Source organism: Schistocerca nitens, chromosome 5 (assembly GCF_023898315.1).
Source record: "Schistocerca nitens isolate TAMUIC-IGC-003100 chromosome 5, iqSchNite1.1, whole genome shotgun sequence".
In the NCBI taxonomy this organism is placed as follows: domain Eukaryota; kingdom Metazoa; phylum Arthropoda; class Insecta; order Orthoptera; family Acrididae; genus Schistocerca; species Schistocerca nitens.
In genome coordinates, this window is record NC_064618.1 from 275066096 (window position 1) to 275089426 (window position 23331).

The 23331-nt window shown below is 35.7% G+C and overlaps 1 protein-coding gene across 1 annotated transcript in view; it reads left to right on the plus strand.

The window, feature by feature from the left end:
• The first annotated feature begins 9328 nt into the window (after positions 1 to 9328).
• LOC126260380 (matrix metalloproteinase-18-like) overlaps positions 9329 to 23331 on the plus strand; it is a 59887-nt gene continuing 45884 nt past the window's right edge. Inside the window, exons 1-2 of the mRNA XM_049957707.1 lie at positions 9329 to 9491; positions 18606 to 19976. Of these exons, the coding sequence (XP_049813664.1) occupies positions 9329 to 9491; positions 18606 to 19976 (1534 nt within the window). The remainder of the gene's footprint in view (positions 9492 to 18605; positions 19977 to 23331) is intronic.

Genomic DNA, 23331 nt, shown 5'->3' on the forward strand with positions numbered 1-23331 from the left:
TGACCCTGCTACTGAATTGAAGGACTTAGAAAAAAGAAATTCATATTTGTTAATATTCTCCATGACCCACGATAAAACGAAGCTATTTTCGTATCAAGATATGAAGAGATTGACACACGAGCGGAAGTAGTGGTGGACTGCAGTGAATCAGTCAGAAGACTGATAATCTAAAAGAAACTGGCAGGTGCGAGTAAGAGTCGCGCTCTCTGGATTCGGTACAGACTTAATTTTATATTTATCACATAATCGTCTTGAGAGATTTAGCAACTGTTTAGATAATTAAGGTAATTCTCAGTTATTGCTCCGTCTCAGTTACACATTTCTAATTAGATTACTCTAATATGTGGTCCTCAGTAGTCAAGACGACTTGCTGACGCATCTGCTTACATCTGAAGACGATCCAGAGTGATCGAAGCATGTAATCTAATTAAAATCACCAAATGAGACGAGCAATAAATGAGAATTATCTTAATTAATTTGATAACGTAAAGGGAAATTACGGTGTCTTAAGTGACTACAATACTTGACGGGAAGGACTGGGCCTAAGGGATATCAAACGCTTCACTCACTGGTTTCATATAAACATATAATGTATGCAACAATCTTCGTTACTAATTACACTCAGTTTCTCATAAAACTTAAAATAACGTAAGAAATACGATGCAACAAACAGAGAAATTACACCAAGTAACATGTTACTTTAAAAAATTACAACCAATTAGAATACAAATGAATAACAGTCCTAACAGGAGCAGTTAATCTGAACTTATGGATTAACAATATGCAAATGCCCCTGGATAACTGAACACACAATACTCAGTATTGCACAATACAAATTTGAAAACTTGCTTTGAAATAACAACGGACCTGATCCGTCCTTTAACAAAGCTATTAAAATAGAAACTTGCAGTTTGATTTAAATAAATAATAACTTACACTGCAGTTTCAAATCGACAAGGAATTAAGTTAAATTCCCCTACCTTACAGAAAATACCTGATACAAATACAGAGGAGTCCAAAAAATGTATCCACTGTTTAAAAGTCCATAACTGGCAAACTAATTGACGGAGTTGTCCCATCTTTGGTAGTGTAATAGTTTGTAATTCCGGCAATCGCCACACAAGCGTTGTATTGCGTCGTTTTGTTTTCTCAGATGACTGTCGCCAGATAGTCAGTGTTTTGTTCTTAGTTGCACCTAGTTACTGGAGTAAGCATGGCTGGCGCAAGGCTTACATTCGATGAAAGGAAGTTTTGAAGTGGTATTATAAGTACGGAAACATTAATGAGGTTCAACGGCAATGGCGAAATGAGTATCAAACAGACCCACCGAGACGTTTAACTATTCGTCGCATTCGAGACAAATTTGAAGCCGAAGGCTGTGTTAAAGATGTACACAAACAACGAGCTGGACGACCTGTAACAGTAACAAGTCCAGCTAACTCCCGTCGTGTGTTACAACAATTCACTCGCTCACCACAGAAGTCTGTGAGACAGTGTGCCCGTGAAACTGGAGTGAGTCGCTCAAGTGTTCGGCGAATTTTGAAGACAGCAAAGTGGAAGTGCTACATCCCACGACTGCTACACGCAATGAACAAGGACGACCCAGATCATAGAATAGAGCAATGCGTGTGGTTTACTAACATGGTACGCAGTGATGAAGAGTTTGCAGAGATGATTGTGTGGTCTGATGAGGCACAGTTCAAACTCAATGGTACAGTAAATCCCCACAACTGCATCTCCTGGGCCGCCGAAAATGCGAACGTCCATGTAGACAAAGCCGTGAATTTGGCCAGGAGTAAATGTGTGGTGTGGGTTGTCTTACCGGGGCTTGATTGGGACATTCTTCTTTGACGGCACAGTTACCGCAGAGATGTACCTTCAGAAGCTTCAGAAATCCATTTTACCTGCCATCCGAGACTTTTATGGAGACGGAAGAATTTACTTTCAACAAGATGGTGCCCCAGCCCACTGCCAAAATCGTGTTAGGGCGTATCTCGATGAAAATCTACTAGGAAGATGGATACACCATACAGGTGCTGTGGAGTATCCACCAAATTCCCCAGACCTAAATCCTCTGGACTTTTACCTGTGTGGAACACTAAAGGACGTCGTGTATCGACAAAAGCCACGCACATTGGATGAACTTCGAAAATTCATCATACATTCATGTGCAAACATCCAACTGAAAACGTTGCAGTCAGTAGTTCGTGCTGCAGTTTGTGTGTGGATGTTAATGGTGACCATTTCGAACACCTACAGTGATATCTTTAAGTTGGACTATAAGCTACACTTTCACCAAAAATGAGACAACTCCGTCAATTAGTTTGCAAGTTATGTATGGACATTTACACAGTGGATACATTTTTTGGACCCCTCTGTAGTGTATTAATTTACTGAAACTGAATTTAGCTGTGATAGAACGACATTAAGAATGGCTGAGGACCCACTTAAACGGGTTAATCCTTAGAGACCTCAGGTAGTCCTGAAATATGACACTCACGGAGTGAGTAGAAAATCGATATGTCCAAATCAGGGTAACGTAACTTGTCCACAATACAGGTGAGCGGAACTGTGGCCGACGTCGCGCCTCGGTGAACGCAGAATGTCGTAGACGTGTGGCGGCAAGAGGGCAGATACTGCGGCTGTGTTGAAATACAAGGACAGCGCGTTAGCGGCACCAGCTTGGCCGACTGCCTCAGGTTGAGTAGGCCGCTTCCATACGAACCGCGTCACCGATTACCCCTTAGAGAAATCTCAATGACATGCTCCTGCAGTACAGAACATTTACCGTAAGGTTATATTAATAAAGAAACTACAAAGTGATACGCTCCAAAATAGACACTGAAGCGCCAAAGAAACTGGTATGGGCATGTGTATTCAAAACAGTGATACGTAAACAGGCAGAGGACGGAGCTGCGGTCGGCAACGCCTACATAAGACAACAAGTGTCTGGCGCAGTTGTTACACCGGTTATCGCTACGACAATGGCAGGTTATCAAGATTTCAGTGAGTCTGAACGTGTAGTTATAGTCGGCGTACGAGCGATGTGACACAGCGTCTCCGAGGTAGCGATGAAGTGGGGAGTATCCCGCACGAGCATTTCACGAGTGTACCGTGAGAAAGTATTTGTACGGAGTGTAGCCATGTATGGAAGTGAAACATGGACGATAAATAGTTTGGACGATAAGAGAATAGAAGCTTTCTAAATGTGGTGCTACAGAAGAATGCTGAAGATTAGATGGGTAAATCACATATCTAATGAGGAGGTATTGAATAGAAATGGGGAGATGAGGAGTTTGTGGCACAACTTGACAAGAAGAAGGGAGCGGTTGTCAGGACATGTTCTGAGGCATCAAGGGATCACAAATTTAACATTGGAGGGCAGCGTGGAGGGTAAAACTCGTAGAGGGAGACCAAGAGATGAATACAATAAGCAGATTCAGAAGGATGTAGGTTGCAGTAAGTACTGGGAAATGAAGAAGTTTGCACAGGATAGAGTAGCATGGAGAACTGCATCAAACCAGTCTCAGGACTGAAGACCCACAACAACAACAACAACAAACCGTGGATATCAGCAATCCTGCAAAACATCAAATCTGCCATTTCGCTGGGGTGGAAAAATACTGCAAGAACGAGACAGAACTGTAGCCCTTCCGCAGATTGCTGCAGATTTCTATGCTGGACCATCAAAAAGTGCCACCGTGCGAAACGTTCAACGAAACAGCATCGATTTGGGCTTTCGGAACCGAAGGTTCACTCGTGTGCCGTTGATGACTGCCCGACAAAAAGCTTTCCACCTCGCCTGGGCCCGTCGTGTTCACATTGGATTGTTAATGATTGGAAACATATTGCCTGGTCGGACGAGTCTCATTTCAAATTGTATAGAGCGGATGGATGTGTACGGGTACGTAGTAAACCTTATGAATCTATCGACCTTGTAGGCCAGCAGGAGCTGTTAGCTGATGGAGACTCTGTAATGGAGTGGCGCGTGTGCAGTTGGAGTAACACGGGACCCTTGAAACGTCTAGATACGACTCTGACAGGTGACACATACTAAGCATCCTATCTGATCACATGCATCCATTCATGCACGTTGTGCATTCCGACGGACTTAGGCAATTCCAGCAGGACAGTGCGACACCCAACAAGTCCAGAATTTCTACAGAGTGGCACCAGGAAAGCTCTTCTGAGTTTAAACACTTCCACTGGCCACCAAACTCACCGGATATGAACATTAATGAGCATATATTGAGCATATGTTGCCTTGCAACGTGGTGTTCAGAAGAGATCTCAACCCCCCCCCCCCCCCAATTGCTCTTACGGATTTATGGACAGCCCTGCAGTATTCATGGTGTCATTTCCCTCCAGTACTGCTTCTGACATTAGTCGAGTCCATGCCAAGTCGTGTTGCGGCACTTTTTCGTGCTTCCGGAGGCCCTACTCGATATTAGGCAAGTATGCCAGTTTCATTGGCTCTTCACTCTATTGTGTAACGTATACACTCCAAGAGGTCTAGAACGGCCTCCTTTAAATAGAGAACAACAATGTAAAGGCCTCAGCAAGGCCGAAAAACACCAAGGAATGTTTTACTTTTTTAAACTTGTAGCTTTAAAACAAAATTACAACTAAAATAGTGAAGTTGTACCTCACAGTGTATTTGGGGAAGGAGTAGAAGCCCTTCTACAATCGGCTGAGCACGTCATAATCACGTCAGTTACTCGGGGAAACATTGAGACAATGGTATGCAGTGGATGCTGAAACAGACTGGTTATTACGTGAGCCACTGTATTACAATACGCATGTAACATTCAGCCACTTCAGCAAAATCACAATTGCAATAATTTTAATTTTAAGCTAATATTTAAGAGAAACTGTATACCGTGATTAAGCACGCTTTAAACATGCATAAACGAATAACATCTTGTTTATATTTTAAATAATAAAATAATTCTGGGACTTTGGTCAGCAATACTCATTTCTCGGAATGGGTCATTCTCTTGAAACATTTGACTGAGGGCGTCGGCAACTTGATTGTGAGTACCTTTAATATACCTAATAGCAAACGTGAACGCAAATATACGGACCGACCACCGCTCGAGTCTCCCCGTTTGCCTAGCGCGCCCTTAAACCTAGCTGAAAGCTTATTTGTTCCTCTCTAGCTGAAACTCCTTATGTTCCAAATAAAATCCAAATTTTTCTAACGCAAAGAACACGGCAAGGGCTTCCCACTCTTACACAGAATACTTTAGTTCGACAGGAAATAACCCCTTTGATGCCCGTTGATGGGACGTCTTTGGCCCTCAAACTCTTGAAGAAGGGGGCAGCAAATCCTGAGTTGGAGGCATCCGTTTGGACGATAAATGGAAGTTCAAAAAAAATAAGGGGTTCCAAAACGGAGAGCTAGCTAGTGCTTCCTTAGGAGATTCAAAGGCTGCTGTTGGCTCTCAGCCTATGTAGAGGACTTCTCATTTTTACGCAGGTTATTAGGATGAGCTGCTAATTGCGGAAAGTTCGGAACGAATTTGTGGAAGAAGTTTGCCATACCAACAAACCTGGCCACTCCTTTTTTGTACTTGGGAATGAGAAACCTACGCAAATGACGCGTAGGTTATTGGTCATTTCTGACCCCGTCAGCTGACACCAAATGCCCCAAAAAGGAAATTGAATGTGGTCTAAGTTAATTTTAAATGGTTTAACGGTAAAGCCAGCTCCTCTAAGGCGAAGCAAAGCTTGTTCAAGATGACTAAAGTGCTCCTCAAAAGTTACACAATAAACTATAATATTGCGCAAATAATTACAAACATATTTAAGTTTGATATCTCCAAGAATATTATCCAACAGGCGAGAGAATACCGCAGCCCCTGTAGAAAGATCAAAAGGAAACGTGTCAAGTTCATAAAGGTTCCAATCGTCACAAAAGAAAAAAAAAAATGGTTCAAATGGTTCTGAGCACTATGGGACTTAACTGCTGTGGTCATCAGTCCCCTAGAACTTAGAACTACTTAAACCTAACTAACCTAAGGACATCACACACATCCATGCCCGAGGCAGGATTCGAACCTGCGACTGTAGCGGTCGCGCGGTTCCAGACTGTAGCGCCTAGAACCGCTCGGCCACACCGGCCGGCTCCAATCGACACAGATGAAGGTAATGTGTTTGTAGTCCTCTGTTAAAGGTATTTGGTAACAAGCTTGATTTACATGTAGGACTGTGAAGTAACACGCTCCAGAAAACTAACTGAAACAGTTGTGGAGATCCGGCTCATTCAAGAGCCCGTAGTCAACAACCGTTCGTTAACCACCTCCCTCCTTTTTAGGAACCAAGAAAACTGGAGAGGCGTAGGGAGAAGTAGGCCCCTTAATAACTCCCTCACGGAGCTGCCATTAATTATTTCCCTCAGAGCTTTCAACTTGGGTGTACATGTCCCATATGAAGCTTGTCTCTCGGGTACATAATCTTTTGAAGTGGATCTTTACTCTACGGGTTGACACCAAGACTATTGGTTAAAACGTCAGGGAATCCCAGGTGGGCGAGGTCGAAGCAGTCACTTTGCTCTCCCACCAAAAACCGCCCCTGGTAAGAACACAAGGCAAGACGTACACTAGGAGAAAATTAAAAACATGTAGTCTAGAACAAGGCCAGTACGTCGTATAAATTCACAGCCCAACAATAGGTTACCAGTAAGACCGTTAACCACCAAAACATTAATAATGGGCCATGATAACTACAGGATAGTCCATTGCACCCGCACTTCATCCGTCAGAGGCAACATCTGCCCATTCGCCTCACGACATCTCTGATCGGAAGCACATGAGGAAGGCAACTTACGAATAGCTCTAAATTTATGGTGTCATTGATAATCAAGAAGGGAAAAGCTACTATCTGAATCAAGTAGAGCGCAGACAGGCCATCGATTACGCTGAGCACAAAGGTAAGGCGGCGTTCGACCTACGACTGGTCTGATGTGATCACAGCGTCCAGGTGGCTCGGAAGCGCTACCCACGCTACGCCTCTTTCGACGTCAGTTGTTCGGACGGGGACCTTGCTTCATCGGGCAATCTCACACTAAATGCCCTCCGTCACCACAGTGATAACATCTGCTAGCTTTAGGTTCAAAGGAGGGGGCATTTACCAAATACTTGACATCGTCGTTAGCAAGAGGGACAAGATTACCGACTTTCTCAGGGCTTTCATCGGCAAACGTCAACCCCTCAATAGGAACTAGTAGTTCATCCAGTTCCGTCAGGGAAGTAGGGTTATTAGAAAATACGACCCATGAACGATCCTCGGGTTTCGTGACTCCCAAAATATTCTGGACAATATCTAACGCGCTGACTTGAACTCTAGTGCAGCAAAGGCGAACGGAACCTCTCAATATATTCAGCTAAATTTCCGCAAGTTGATTGTATACGCAAAAAATATTTGGGCTTAAGCTCCCATTTAATACAAGGAGGCAATTTAATCTGTGTTATTTCCTTGCTCAAGTCACTGAACAAGCCTTGATTTAACAACGCTTCCAAAAAAAATTCTATTTAACAATCCATGGTTAATGTTTATAGTAATTCAATAATGACTCTTTGCGAAGCGCCTAAACCGTTCGCATGATATTCGAAGCGAATTGTTAATCACAAAGAGCTTTCGAATTGGACATACTGTTCAACAGAAAGATCAGCAGTTCCCGCAATAAAGAAAGAAGGGGGTTAGGCAATTTAGCGTACTCCTCGGAAACAACGCTACTTGCCGAGAACTCTCCCACTCCAAAGGTGTTTTGCGAAAGCTGTCTAGTAATTCCGCCCCGGTACAGAGTAATAGTTTCAGCCTCTTTTCACTCTATGACACTGACACTAACCTGCAACTCTCCAACTTGATTAAGAAACATTTCTACCAAATTAATCTTCTCCGCAGTTAGACCTGCAGATCGTGGTCTAGTGGCTAGCTTTGCTTCCTCTGGGTCACGTGGTCACGGGTTCGAATCCCGGCCGGGTTGATGATTTTCTCTGCCCGGGGACTGGGTGTTTGTGTTGCCTTCTTCCTCCTCCTCATCAGTATCATCATTCGTAACAGTGGCTAGATAGAGTTATGTAAAAATTGGACTGTGAAAATGTTGGGACTTCGTACGGGTGCTCATGATCTCGCAGTTGAGCGTACTAGAAACCAAACATCATCCGCAGTTAACTGTAGTTGTTTTAAATCGATTTCCTCAATGCGCCAGTTGCACTTTCACCCGAAACAGCTGTTTCCTAATAGGCTGACTAACCTTAAGAAACATTATGAGTCAGTTCTACAACAAATGAAAAATAACAATCAGTAGCCGGACCTGTCGCACCGGTTCTGTCAGGGGCGATACACACAGGAAGCTCAAGAGCGAGACGTGTAAGCGTGCTGCCAATACACTGACGGTTTCTCGGTTGACTGACCATGAACTTAATGTTCTAGCTGAAACGCTATTCCCGGGCACATGCGAGCTTCCATGGCACAAGAGCGTTTACCTGCAACAGTATAATTCTTAATAACTAATCTTGGGAAGCAGCCACCAGTGAATGAAGGTACCTAGACAAAACAAAAATCTCCCTCACCACAAGAGCGCAACTACGCTCGGGTGTAAACCAGTTGTAATGGGAAATTACAGCCTCTTAAGTGGCCACAAGACTTTACGGGAAGAACTAGGCCTAAGGAATTTCAAACGCTTCAGTCACTGGTTTATTACACACACAAAATTAAGAACCAATTTTCGTTACAGATTCCATTAACTTTGGCATAAAATTTAATACAAGGTAAGAAATAGACTGTAGCAAACAGAGCAATTACCCCGAGTAAGAAATTACTTTAAAAATTATAAACACGTAGAAAGCAAATAATTAACAATTTTAACAGGAGCAATAACTTAGAACTGACGGGTTAACAATATGTAAACGCCCCTGGATAACACTAGACACAGTACCCAATAATTCACAGAACAAATATCAAAATTTACTCACAAATGACAACGCACATGGTCCGTCCTTTAACAAAGCCTTTAAAATAGAAACTTTCGGTTTGATTTCAGTTAATAATAACTTACATTGTAGTTTCAAATCAACAAAAGAAAATACCCAGATTCACTTTAAAAGAAACACTTCTTCGTAATAATTTACTAACAGTGAATTTAGCCATGATAGAACGGCAATAAGGATGGATAAGGACCCATTTAAACGGGTTAATCGTCAGAGACCTCAGGTAGCCCTGAAATCTAACACTCACGGAGTGCCTAGAAAACCGGTGTATCCAAATCACGGTAACGTAACTTGTCCACAATATAGATGAGCAGAAATGTGTCTGGCGCTCCGCCATGGCCAACGCAGAAATGACGCGGATATGTTGTGGGAAGAGAGCAGTCACCGCGGCCGAGCTAGAGAGCACCAGGGCAGCAGGACCAGGTAGAGAGGGCCGCTTCCATACGAACCCCGTCACCGACGATCCCCTTAGAGAAATCCCTATGATATGTTCCTGCAGTAAAGAATAGTTACCATAAATGTCGACTACTCTAAAGACTCTACAAAATTACCCTCTCCCATATATAACCTAACGCAGAGACTAAGAGATCGAGAATGGTCTCCTTTAAATAGAAAATAACAATCTAATGGCCTCAGCAGGGCCCGCAAACTGCAAGCAATCTTTTAAAAAGAATTTTTTTCTGAAAATTATAGGCTTAACACAAAGTCAACACAAAGTTTTATCTAGCATTGCATTTGGTGGAGGCGTAGAAACGTTTTTCCCGTCGGCTCAGCACCTCATAATCAAGTCAACTCTGCGGAGAAATCTTGAGACACCGGTATACAATATATGCTGAAACACACTGGTAGTACGTGATCCATTGTATTGCAAATACCACATAGCATTCAGCCACTGCAGCAAAAACACGACCTAGATTAGTTTTAATTTAAGCTGGTATTCAACTCACATGCGCGCTCGCCTGTGAATGAAGTGCGCCAGTCAAAAATAACATTGTCTTGTACCGTTCCAATGTTTTACAACTGCGAGCCCGTATTTATTCCTTCATTATTGCTTCAGTTAACACAGTGAGATGTCGTGTTGTCATACGTCCAAGTGGGCAGCAGTAATATAAAATAAACAGTGAGTATATCATCTTAATGTGCAGAGTACTCCACGCGCTAGGTCATATGAATAATATTTCCTTCACTTTCATTTCGTTAACTTTTGTGCGCAGAAAAATATAACTCCTAGCAAGCGGGTTGATATCACTTTGAACAGGACGAGGTCAAAACTGACCGACAACGAACTTGAAAGGCTACTCAACGAAGCTCCAGGTTTCAACACCGTTCAGGCAATGAAAATGGCGGATGACCACTCTGAGAAAGAAGCGGAACTTATCACAGAAAGTAACCACGATTCAGACTATGAACAAGAAAACGATTCAGATGATAACTGTGAAAGTCACTGTCCATTGGTAATACCATTATTGGGAGGGATAACTATTATAAATGAAAAAAATTGATAATGTGAGAACAAAAAGAAAAAAAATAGAATATTGTAAATATATTTCCTGGGCCTAAACGTCTTGACAGAAGAATCACAAGGCTTTATGGACAATACTTAGCCTGGAAATGACTGACGAAATAATAAGATACACGAAATTGTACATTAGGTCTAACAAAGGAAGTGTACAACATTCTGGAGAAAAGGGTGCTAAGGAAACTACTAAATGTGAAATAATGCTTTGCAACGATCTATTGCCGGACCTATCTCTTCGGAGCTAGGAATCCTAACCACACTAATGTCATTGAACTGAAGACAGGAGATGGCACAGATATGGAGGTTACGAGAGCTGTGATGATCTTCAGAAGATTTCTGTTCCTTATACAATGGGTCTGTTTTGACAACAAGGGCACAAGGCAAGAAACAAGAATAACTGATAAACTCGTTGCAGTACGGCAAATGTTAGATCAGCTTATGATGAACTGCAAGAAGAACTACAGCGATGGCAATTTTGTGACGAGTAGTTGAGAATTGAGAGACCTAGCGCATTTTTCATATAATCAAAAAATCGCAATAAATCAAAGATTTCTCGTAATTCACACACAAAAATCAGAAATAAATCGATTATTTTTATACTTTTAAAAAATCTCGATTTTTTGCGCCAGCCAAGCCTGAACGAAAAATCGCAAAATAAAAGAAAACAAGAAAATTAATTAAAAATAACATCAAAAACCTTAAAAAGTCATCCATTTAATCAAAATTTGAAAAATTACCCTGCACGAGCCTGCATCAGCCTGCACGAGCCTGCACAAGTAAATATATAAGTAAAAGAACACCATTGAGTCACTCATTGGATCGACCCTCCTTAAAAGAGCTATCTAATAAAATAAGAAAAAAATAAAAGAAACATTATCTTAAACTTGAGATTTCAAAATTTTTCATTTTTATCACACTTTTCTTTCTTAAAATATTTCACAATGAAATATAAACATGCTGTGAATACATCAACGACTTTCTCTAATTTTTTATTCATTTATTTAACTAAAAATTTTCGGTAAGAATTCTGTGTTGTGAGTCATATGTTAAATTTCTTTTCCCATACATAACTATATAAGCTAATGTTTTATCAGGTATCTTATCATTAAAGACAGCGCATAACTTCATTGTTGTTTTTTGAGTTGCTAATACATTCTTTCTACGGGTCATATTTATAACATAAATAGGACAGTTGGTAATAAAATTATATGGATTAACATCAATATCACCCTTCAACTGTGTAACACGTTTAAAATCTCTAAATGCATCATAAGCTTTCATAAAGTTATCTGGTGGATTCAAATTCCACATTTCCTGAGGAAAAACTTCATTTCTTCCATTCTTCAGATAAATGTTCTGCAGTTTAACATGATCAAATAGTGACGAATCTTTAAGCTGATTATTCTTTCTATCTGTTTGAAATACTACAAATATGAAGTAAGGCATATCAAATTCCATTGAATTATAATAATTTGTGATGTCTAATTCAAAATGTTTGCTACCACTTAATCCAGCAACCTCTTGAGTCTGTAAATCATAAAAAGATATTGGAATCTTTGGATTTTTAAGTCTTTCTTGTTCTAATTCAAGTTCATATTCAGGTTCATATTTTACGATTGGAACTCTAATTTCCATGCTGTTTATAACCATTTTACCTTCTTTTGGAAGTGTTCCAGCTACTTCACTTCCATCTGCATTTGTACTAGACCATCTAAGAAGAGCATCAGCCACAGATGAACTCCATGTAAAAGATATGGTTAAATCACCTTCCCACATCATTTCCTTGTAATCCTTGAAGAATCCACCAAGCAGTTCTAATGGATATAGAACTTCATTCTTCTTCCTAATTATTTTCCCATTGTTCATTATAATACCTTCCAAAGATATTTTATCAGAAAGAGATGAAGTTAACTGAAGTAAAACTGTTGAGGAAATAAAAGGGTTCTCAATTCTAGAAAGGATATTATTCCCCTTCTTTATTGTTATCAAATCAAAAAGCTTTGTAACAAAATTGTCAATTAATTTTGCGTTTGTTTTACCCTCATATTCAGAAAAATCTGTTCCATCTTCATGAATAACATCAAAACTCATATACAGCTGAGCTCGATTAGGATGTAACCAACCATCACCGATATTGATATTAATCTCCACATCTTTGTTGGGAACATTCAGATTAAACTTACTCTTCTCGTTTACTGGAAACGACTGAAATTGATAGCTCTCGATTCTGTTCATTTATATAGGATTAAAAATACTCTTATTTCATTTCTAAAATAACTGTCACATCAGCTCCATTAAAATCGATTATTTCTTCATTCTCATCAGTTACAGTTATTACTATATCCTGAACTTTATCATGTATTGGTACAAATAATGGATGACTCGGTTCATAAATAATGGGAGCACCAAACTCCACATTCGGCTTAAATGAAGCAATAATATTCGTTTCTCTGTGAAAATGATCACCATTTTTAACAAACATACCATCTGCTAAATTAAAGCTTACATTAATCAGTTCAAATGGAATAATTTTGGGAACATCAGTAGCAACAGTCTTTTCATTTGCATTAATTGTCTGATTACTAAAGCCTAACAGACTTCCAATACCATCCTTTACATCCATATATAATTTAACATCACTTTCAATAACAACTCTATTTAAAACTTCATCTGGTTTAATACTTATATTAGGTTTGTTCATGTGAAAAAATCTTTCCAAATTTTTCAAACTATACTGCCCTTCTGGAATAACAATAGTCTCTCCATCACAATACAGTTTATTATTTTTAGCTGTAACATTTGGTGTGAGAAATGTTGAATAAAAGCCAACTAATGCAACTTGTTTAAACTCATCTCTTAATGGAACATTTAATCGTTTTCTCAATACTGAGGTCTTACCATTCAATAGAAATAGTCTACTCATTTAAATGATGAAAAATTTATCTAAATAAATGACTAACTGGGAACCGAAAATACGCCTAAAAGAAAAGAAAACGAAAAATAAGCATGGGGAATTATTACCTAACTCAATAAGATGTGCAATTATTGGTCCAAGTGGATGTGGAAAAACTACTCTAATGATCGATAACTATATATTAGCTCCAGGGTGGTTAAATTGGGATAAAATAAATCATTTGTATGTTTATTCTAAAAGTTTGGATCAGCCAAAATACCAACAGTTTATAAAAAAGTGTAATAAAATTGAAGAAAAAATTGATGACAAAATTGTTACTTTCATTGATAACAATGAAGATTCAATAAGTCTAGATGAATGTGAAGATAATTCAGTTGTTTTGTTTGACGATTTCATTCTTGAAAATCAGGACATTGTTAGAGAATACTTTACTAGAGGTAGACATAAAGGAATAGATTGTTTTTATTTAGCTCAGACATATTCCAAGATTCCAAAACAATTAGTGAGAGATAATCTCAACTTCTTGAATATATTTCGACAGGATGACACAAATTTGAATCACATTTATCACGAGTTTGTAGGTGGAGATCTGAAATTCGATGAGTTTAAAGAAATGTGTAGTAAATGCTGGAATGATGATTTTGGTTTTATTACAATAGATTTAACAAGGAAAGCGAATGATGGAAAGTACAGAGATAGAATAAAAAATTTCTTGCTATGTAAACATAAACATTAAACATGAACATCAACATCAACGTGAATATTAAACACGTATGTTTAAGATGATTAATAAACATTGACAGAAATGACAATATTTTCTCCTTAATAAATGTTCGCAAAATACGATCACTCTAAGGAGGTTAGTAAGCATAGTGGTTATGATCCTGAAATTGTTAAGAAAGCAAAGAGAAATAGAAAGAAAAAAGAAGAGTTGAAAGAAGCTTTTCGAACATGGAAGAAACAACCAAGAACAGAGTATGAGAAATATAAAAAAGAAGATCAGCCTGTTATTGATGCAATTCAACAAGTTAAGGAAGGAATTGAGGGCTTAGGTGATAATGTGTTGAAAGCAATTGAAGAAAACAGAGAAGTTGAAAAACAGATGGTTCCTTACCATCATCATCATCAAGAAAATTATGATGATATATTTCCGATTCCTTCAACACCAACTGAAACATCATTTGAGAGAAGTTTATTCCCTAAAGATGATGATATTCCAAGTGTTTCTACTCCATCACCTCAAAAACAGAAACAACTTGAACAAATGCTGAAAAGTGTAGAACAAAAAGAAAAACAAAAGATGAGTACAGAGAAATTATTGCCTCCAACTACCTATATTGGTCCAACAGTATCAAAATACCTTGGAGCTCTTAATGACAGAGTATTTGGGCTACGATTTGAAAATGGAAAACATTATATAGGCGATTCACAAGTTAAATTTAATAATGACACCATTTTAATCAAAGGAAAAGTTTACAAAGCAACAGATGATTTAATGAAACTCTTAACTCAAAATAGTGTTGATGGTGATGGATATTATGAAGAAGATTTAGATACATATGAAGATATTTTACTATTAACTAATGCAATATTTCAAAACAATGATCCAGATTCTAAGAAACCCAAATCCAGTGTAAGTGATAAATATAATGAATTAATTAAACCGATATGGCAGAAACTGAGAAACAAATCAAGCCCAACAAGATCTGGTGAAGGATTGATAAAAAAGTATACAGAGAAACCTGTTGAATATGTTTGGATGAATGATGTGAGAGATTTAATCGATCGATTAACTGTTATTCATGGAGAAGAATTAGCTGGAAATAAAAACTTTCACAATGAAAAGGTGGCAATAACAAAAATGTTAACAAACAAATTTAATGATTTTATAATTAATAATCCTAAAGGTATTCCATATTTAATCAGATTTTTGAATAATTTACCACACACATTCTGGAAATCAGAGAAATATGGTAAAGGATTAGTCAACTGGGTTTTAAACAATGCACCATTTCCTGAGATGCATATTCCAGGATATTCATATTGTGGTCCCTTTACGAAGTTAGAAGAAAGATTGGCACGAGGGGATAAAGGAATCAATCCATTAGATGAGGCTTGTAAGAAACATGATATTGCATACAGAGATCATAAAGATTTAGAACATAGACATGAAGCGGATAAAATTTTACAACTTAAAGCAAAAGAGAGAATGCACAGTCCAGATGCTGATTTGAAAGAGAAAATAGCAGCAACTGCTGTAAGAGGAATAATGTATGGAAAAAGAAAATTAGGAATGGGTATTGAAATGGATGATAATGGCTGGGGACTATAACATAAATTTTTTTCCTATATAAATGAAAACATTTTCAATTGACTATAATATTACTCCAGGTGGTAAAACTAAACCAAAATCTGTAAAGATAAAATTATCCAGAGATGAATTAAATAAATATGATTTCCTTGATAATTATTAAACTGATGTTCAGAAGAGACAAAAGTCCAATCAGATTAAAAAAGGTGGCTCTCTTATTCTGACATTAGGTATTCCAGTTATTAAAAAGATCTTTGAATACTTGAAACAAAAGAAAGAAGGTTCTGGTTTAAATGAACATGAAGGAGGTTTTCTCCCACTATTATTTGCGGCATTAGGTGCATTAGGATCATTAGCAGGAGGTGCTGCAGCAATTACAAATGCAGTTCAGAAGAAAAAGAAAGATGATGCTGAATTGGTAGAACAAAAGAGACATAATTTGGAGATGGAGAAGAAGAAAGGTACTGGGATTAAAAAAAAATTTCAAAAAAATAATTGAGAACTATAAACACGCTTTAAGTAATTTTGATATAGAAAAATTAGTAAAAGAACTGAAAATTAAGAACTTTAGAGGTGTTTTCATGATTGATGAACTTCCGTTAAAGCCAAATAGAATTGAATGTGGTATCGTAAATTTAGATACATCAGATCATGTTGGCACACACTGGATTTGTTATTATAAAAGCAGTAACAAGAAGTATGTGTTTGATTCATTTGGAGGAAATATTCCAACAGAATTGGTTAAATATCTAGGATCAGATGAGTTGTATTATAATGTAGACAGGATTCAAAAATTCGATGATTATATTTGTGGACATTTATGTTTATTCGTTTTAAAACTGTTTTCCGATGGTTGTAAGTTTGATGAAATTTTAAATATATTAAATGGACATTTTTGGAAATAAGATAGCTGAGACAAGTGATATAGTGTTACCCGATTTAGACAAGCTGAAAGATGTAGAAAAGAATTTTCTCAAGTTTCAAAAGTATTTTACAGATCTTCTTAAGAAATCAAAGAGTTATATCAATTTTCTGGGAAGAAGAATAGTTAATATAGCTGATCCAATAAGTGGATATGATGCAGTTACAAAACAGTATCTTGAAAACAAATTATTGGATGTTGTTAGTAAAGCTGAATACTCAAGTATTCTAACACAGTTCAGTAACTACTACAGTAAAAAAGAGATTGAGAAAGTTTTATTTGATTATTTCACAAAAACTGATTTAGCACCTTACATTGCACAAATAGACAATTTTCAGAACAGAGTGTATGATAAACAGATAATTGAATTCACTTTTCATACTGGAGCTGAAGAAAAGATGCATACTTTTGAGTATAACTTCAAACTAAGAAGAATCATGGTACTTGGTAAAAATATAAATAGTGATCTATTTATTCAAGATTTTGATATTGCTATAAGTATATTTGACAAACTAAGCTTAATCAACTCGGAAAGTCAATCACTAGTAATAAGTAAAGGAAATTTTCTAACTATAAGGCTTAAAGAATCAGTTAAAACAGTCCCTGTAGATGTTGTAATTTATGTATTTGGTGAATTATTATCTGAAGGAGAATCATCTTAAATTATTTTATCTTTTTTATCACTTATAAATGAATGATCACATTTGGTGTTTAAAGTGTAAGAAGTATACAGAGACACATCATCCTCAAAGAGTGACAACTAAAAATGGTAGACAGAGAATTGAAGGTATTTGCACAGTATGTCAAAGCAAAAAGAGTAAATTCATTAAAAAAAATTTTGTTTAGATCAAAATAAAGTTGGTTCTGGAAGTGTGAATATTCGTGAAGAAATTATAAATGAATTGCATAAACCAATGAGGAAAAATTTTCCCAGAAGAGAGGTTATTTCACTCGGTATTGATGATTTATGGCAAGCAGATTTAGTAGAAATGGATTCTGGAAAACTGAAAGGAATTTCAAAAATAAATAGAGGCTATAAATATTTATTAACAGTAATTGATGTTTTCTCAAAGTATGCATGGGCTATTCCAGTTACAGATAAGAGAGGTAAAAATGTAGCTGATGCTTTTCAAAGAATATTCAATGAAAGGTATCCTAAACATCTACAAACAGATAATGGTAAAGAATTCTATAATAAAGATGTTGAAAAACTCATGAAGCAGTATGATATCAATCAATATTCTACTTTTACAGAGATGAAAGCATCTGTTGTAGAACGATTTAACAGAACACTTAAAGAGAAAATGTGGAAGAGATTCGCTCTTCAAGGTAATTATAAGTGGATTGATTTAGTCTCCAAATTGGTCAATGATTACAACAATACAAAGCATAGAACAACAAAAATGAAACCAAAAGAAGTTGATAAGAATTACAAACCACAGAGTGTTGTTACAGTCACTGAGAAAAATAAGTATAATGTTGGAGATAAAGTGAGAATTAGTAAACTGAAAGGAATATTTGAAAAGGGATATACTGCTAACTGGTCAACAGAGATATTTGAAATAACAGATGTTGTGTTATCCAATCCAGTTACATATAAATTAAAAGACAGTAGTGGTGAGGAGATAAAAGGTTCTTTCTATGAATATGAATTACAGAAGACAAATTACCCAGATGTATATCTTGTTGAAAAAATATTGAAGAAGAAAGGTGATAAGGTATATGTTAAGTGGTTAGGCTTCGATAATTCTCACAATGGTTGGGTTAATAAGAGTAATGTTATCCTGTAATTCTTTTATCTTTCTTTTTTATTTTAAGTGTAGACATTGGCTATTAGTACACTAAAGACAATAAATAATGCGGAAGTAGAGATTTTTTTATTTTCTTATTCATTCAATAATTTTAACCTATATAAATGAAAATATTAATTGTAACCTTGTTGTTAGTGAAGATAGCTACAGGAGAAGATAGTAATGAAAAAGAAAACATTATAAAGTATTTACAGGAATTTGGATATCTCGAAGCAGAATCAACAAATATTGGTGAAATTTCAGATATCAAAAATGCCTTAATTTTATTCCAAAAGAAGTTTAATTTGAAACCTACTGGTGAAATAGATCAAGAAACTTTAGATCTGATAAACAAACCTCGATGTGGTGTAGAAGATCATGCAGTATCTTTTACCTCACATATTGCTAAATGGAATAAGAAAACTATTAAATGGTATTATGCAGGTTCATCGAAAAGAATGAAAGAATTGAGTGAAATTGCTTTTAATACTTGGAAAGAGCATACAGATCTAATTTTTGAAGAAGATAGTTCAAATTATGACATCATCATTTCAAATAAGAGACGTTTGCATAGGAAAGAATCAAGTGGACAACATTATTGTCCTAAACGATTTGATGGTAAATCAGGTGTACTGGCTCATGCAAATTACCCAAATTCTAATAATGATGTTGTTGAAATCCATATGGATCAAGATGAAGATTGGTACTTTGAGATTGATACAAATACTCCAAAAGAGAAGATAAACTTTTATGCAGTTTTAGTTCATGAAATTGGTCATACATTAGGAATTCCTCATTCAGCAGAAAATACCTCAATCATGTATCCATTATATAACAGTTCCAATATTGAATTAAGTAAAGATGATATTCTTGTAGTACAAAGCTTATATGGGAAACCAGTTGTAGGAGATGATGATGATGATGAGGAAGATGAGGAGACTGATGATGAAGAAAAAGATTTAGATCCTCCAGAATTATGTAAGCTGAATAATAAAATTAAAAACTTTCTGATTGTCGATCAGGTCCTATATATTTACTATGAGAAATGGGTTTGGATAATGGATTTGGATAATTTAGATGTTCGCACTAAACCACAACTTATAAGTGATTGGTTAACATTTCTTCCAAAAGGATTTAACAATATAACTGCTTCATATCAAAGACCATCTGGAGATGTTATTTTATTCATTGACAACAAATTGTATATAATGGAAATACCCTCTTTTAGGTTAAAATTTGGTTATCCAACATCTTTAACATCTCTTTCATTACGAAAAAATGTAATTCTACATTCAGCTGTGAACACATATTCTGGTAAAAGCTTTATATTTTTTGATGATGTTTATTATGTAGAAATTGATGAATGTAAGGGAATAAGTAAAAAATATGGACGTATTACAAAAGAATTTTCAGGAATACCTCCAGGTATAGAATCTAGTTTCAGATATACAAATGGATTATTATACTTTATTAAAGATAAAACATTCTATGAGTATAGTGAATTTACAAATTCTGTTGTTAGAGCAGGTAAATTTGATCTTTCATTATTTGGAATAGATTGTTCAAAATCTACTTCCAAGATGTTGGATATCATAAGCAATTTGAAAGAATCACTTAATCAATTAGAGAATTTCAACTAATGTCATTTATGTTGTTGATTTACTATAATGACCATATGGTAATGTATCTATTTTATTTTCTAAAACAATTCTTTTATTATCATGAGGACTTAGAGCTTTTTTATTTACTTCTACAGTATATATCTCATGTTTCTCACTTCTAATGAGATTCATTGTTCTGTATTTTTCCCTATTATTAAAGAGGCAATCTTTATAATCTTCTAACGATATTTTATTTTTCACCACACATTTCTTCACACCTTTAGATTTTTTATTCTCTTTTTCGTCTACTTTATAGGCATACATTTTTGCTCTTAACCCTACAAATTCTGTCATAATTTTTCCACTACATTCATCTTTCATCTTACCCAAAACTTTCTTATTCACTTGTGGTATGCTATACTGGTTATCTTTTGGATAGTCACTTGTATCAAATAGTTCAACCATATCTTTCATATCTTTGTAGAAATCTTCAGTTTTTATGTTATATATGAATGAGTCAGTGTCTTGATAACACAGTTCAATATTATCCCCATACTTCGGTTTCATAATATTGTAATGGAAATCATACATCAATTCTTTTGATAAATCTAAGATACTCATACCCACATATATTGGCTTATTGAACTGTATTTTTATCTTCTGCATGTGTATTGCAACCAATTTTTCATTGAATATTGTTCTAGACTTGAAATTCGGTTTAGCTATTAATATATCACATACTTCAGCATCAGATACTAACTTTATATCCACTCTGTTCCTTATATTCTCCATCGTTTTCCCAAACACTGAGTTATTCATCAGTTTATAGAAATCTTTCTCAAAATCATTTGTTGCCTTAGTTCTCATTTGAGTATTCAAATCTATGTATTTCTTTAACCAATCTGACTGTTTAAATTTGAGAATTCTATGAATCTTTGTCATCTTTATCCCCAGTTTTAAATACTGTTTTAAATTTCTGTAATGTATCACATATTTCATTTTGTTTTGTAATGTTGTTATTAGTTTTGACTCTTTTGTTCCTGAAATAATTTTATTTTCTGGAGCAAGTGGAAGATCTTTATGTACATCATGTAATTCTTCTGGATATTCTAAATCCACTTCAAGAATATATCCATATTCAGAATTATCTTCCATTTTCATAATGTTTTTTCTCCAATGGTTTACATAAAATTGAGGATAATTCAACCATTCAAATTCACCATAAGGTAAATATTGTGACATTGCCCATCCATATAGATTATTAGCATCAAGATACATTAAATAATTTGAGTCCTTTTCTTTATCAAAATCTTTTATATATTTGTTATTTGCTTTTACATATCTCTTACAGCATTGTGATATTCCACCTCTAATTCCTTTCTCAATCATCAATATCATATCATAATCATGTAATAAATCAAGTGGTTGTTTAGTCATTTTCAGCATTGCATCCCAACTTAATCCTGGTGCTGTGTAGTACCATGCTGGATCCAAACTATATGCTTTCATGCATGTTTCTCTAAAGTTTTCAAATACATCAGCTAGTAATAGAACATCAGTTTTTAAATACAAGTCGTGGTATTCTCCAAGATTTTTGATATTAAACTTTTCCCAAACTAATTTCGCATGTTCATAATCTTCATCACTTATGTCACAATCACTCAGTTTACTATAGAATTCAGTTTTTGATGGTAGTTGTGTTTCTTCAAATCTTTTCCAGCTGTCCATGTAATCGTATGGATAAACACCTTTTCTGATAACCAGATCCACTTTACCTTCTGGAAAGAACTTTTTGGTATTTTCCATTTGATCTTTCTTCAAATTAGATGAGAGTTTATCTAAAGAAGAAGCCATGAATCTGAATGAATCTAAGAACTTCATCTTTATATTTTCAGTACATTTGCCAAAGCTTATGTATTTTTCTTCATTATTTGGAATCAGATCTATAGGTTTCTCATCATATCCAAGTTCTTTTACAAATAAATGTGAATCATATCCTGAGAGATTGTGGAGATAAATGGGGACAAATCTTGGTAACTGATATCGTAGGTTACAGTAACTATGTGCAGCACCTCTGAATAAACCAGTTAAATGATCATGATCATGAACTTTTTTAATATTACCTTCTGCATTATCATTGAAAGTTTCTAATTGCTTATTATTATATTGTAATGAGTTTTTATATCTTTGTACCTTCTCATTACTTTCATCTATATTTCTTTTCCTTAATGACTCCAATTGACCATTAATGTGTTTTATTTTATTTTCTATAGAATGTTTTAATCTCATCAATAAAGGAGGTAATTCACTTAATTTACCTTCACAGATATGACATATCTTTGCTTTAGAATATGCTTTTCTTTCATCTGTTGTTAGTGGTTTCATTGGTTCTTTTTCAGAATAAATATCACCTATCACCTCCACTTCTTTCTTAATCATCTCAATGAATTTGCTTTTTGCATCTGGCCCTCTATATATAACTGGATCTTTATAATGTCCATTAGCATACTTTATATAATAGCAGAATCCACATGGTTCATGTTTCTGATACTTCATCGTATATGATTCATCTGGATTTGGTTGACATGTGTCAATTTTATTTAACAAGCTCTCAAAGTCTGCATATATGACAAAAGGAACTTTCATTTTATTCTTGTAATTTTCAAATGTGATTGTGTCTCCTTTAGATGGTAGTTCTACTTTAACCGGTTTATTTACTAAGCAATCTGGAACATGTTTTTTCAATTTTTCTTCAGAATTGAAGTGGAGTAAACACATATCACAAATAAATTTGCGACCATTGTGTTTTGTAATCTGCATTGATGCTAATTTTGATAAGTCTTTAATCCAACAATAATGTCCATTGTCTTTTTCTTTAAAATATAGTAAGTTAATATGTTTATCTCTTTTATTTCCTGTCACTTTTAGTGGGTAGACAGAATAGAAATCATTATAAGAATATACATTAAATGAGATATTCAGAAGATTTTCTATCTTTTTAATGTCTTCTATTTTAATTGGATACTGGAATTTATTTAGTTTTTCATCAATTTCAAGTCCAACTTTTTTATATTTGGTCACTCTTTGTGGATCCTTTTGTACTGGATAGAGTGCTGATTTAATAGCCCAAAGAAAACATTTTTGGTCATTATTTTTCACATTAATACATGCTTTTTTATTTTTTATTTCCTCTGGCAATTCAATATAAGATGATCCTCTTAGAGGATTATATCTGTTAATTGCTATTTGTAATCCAATAACTCTTTCTAAAGTCCACCCTG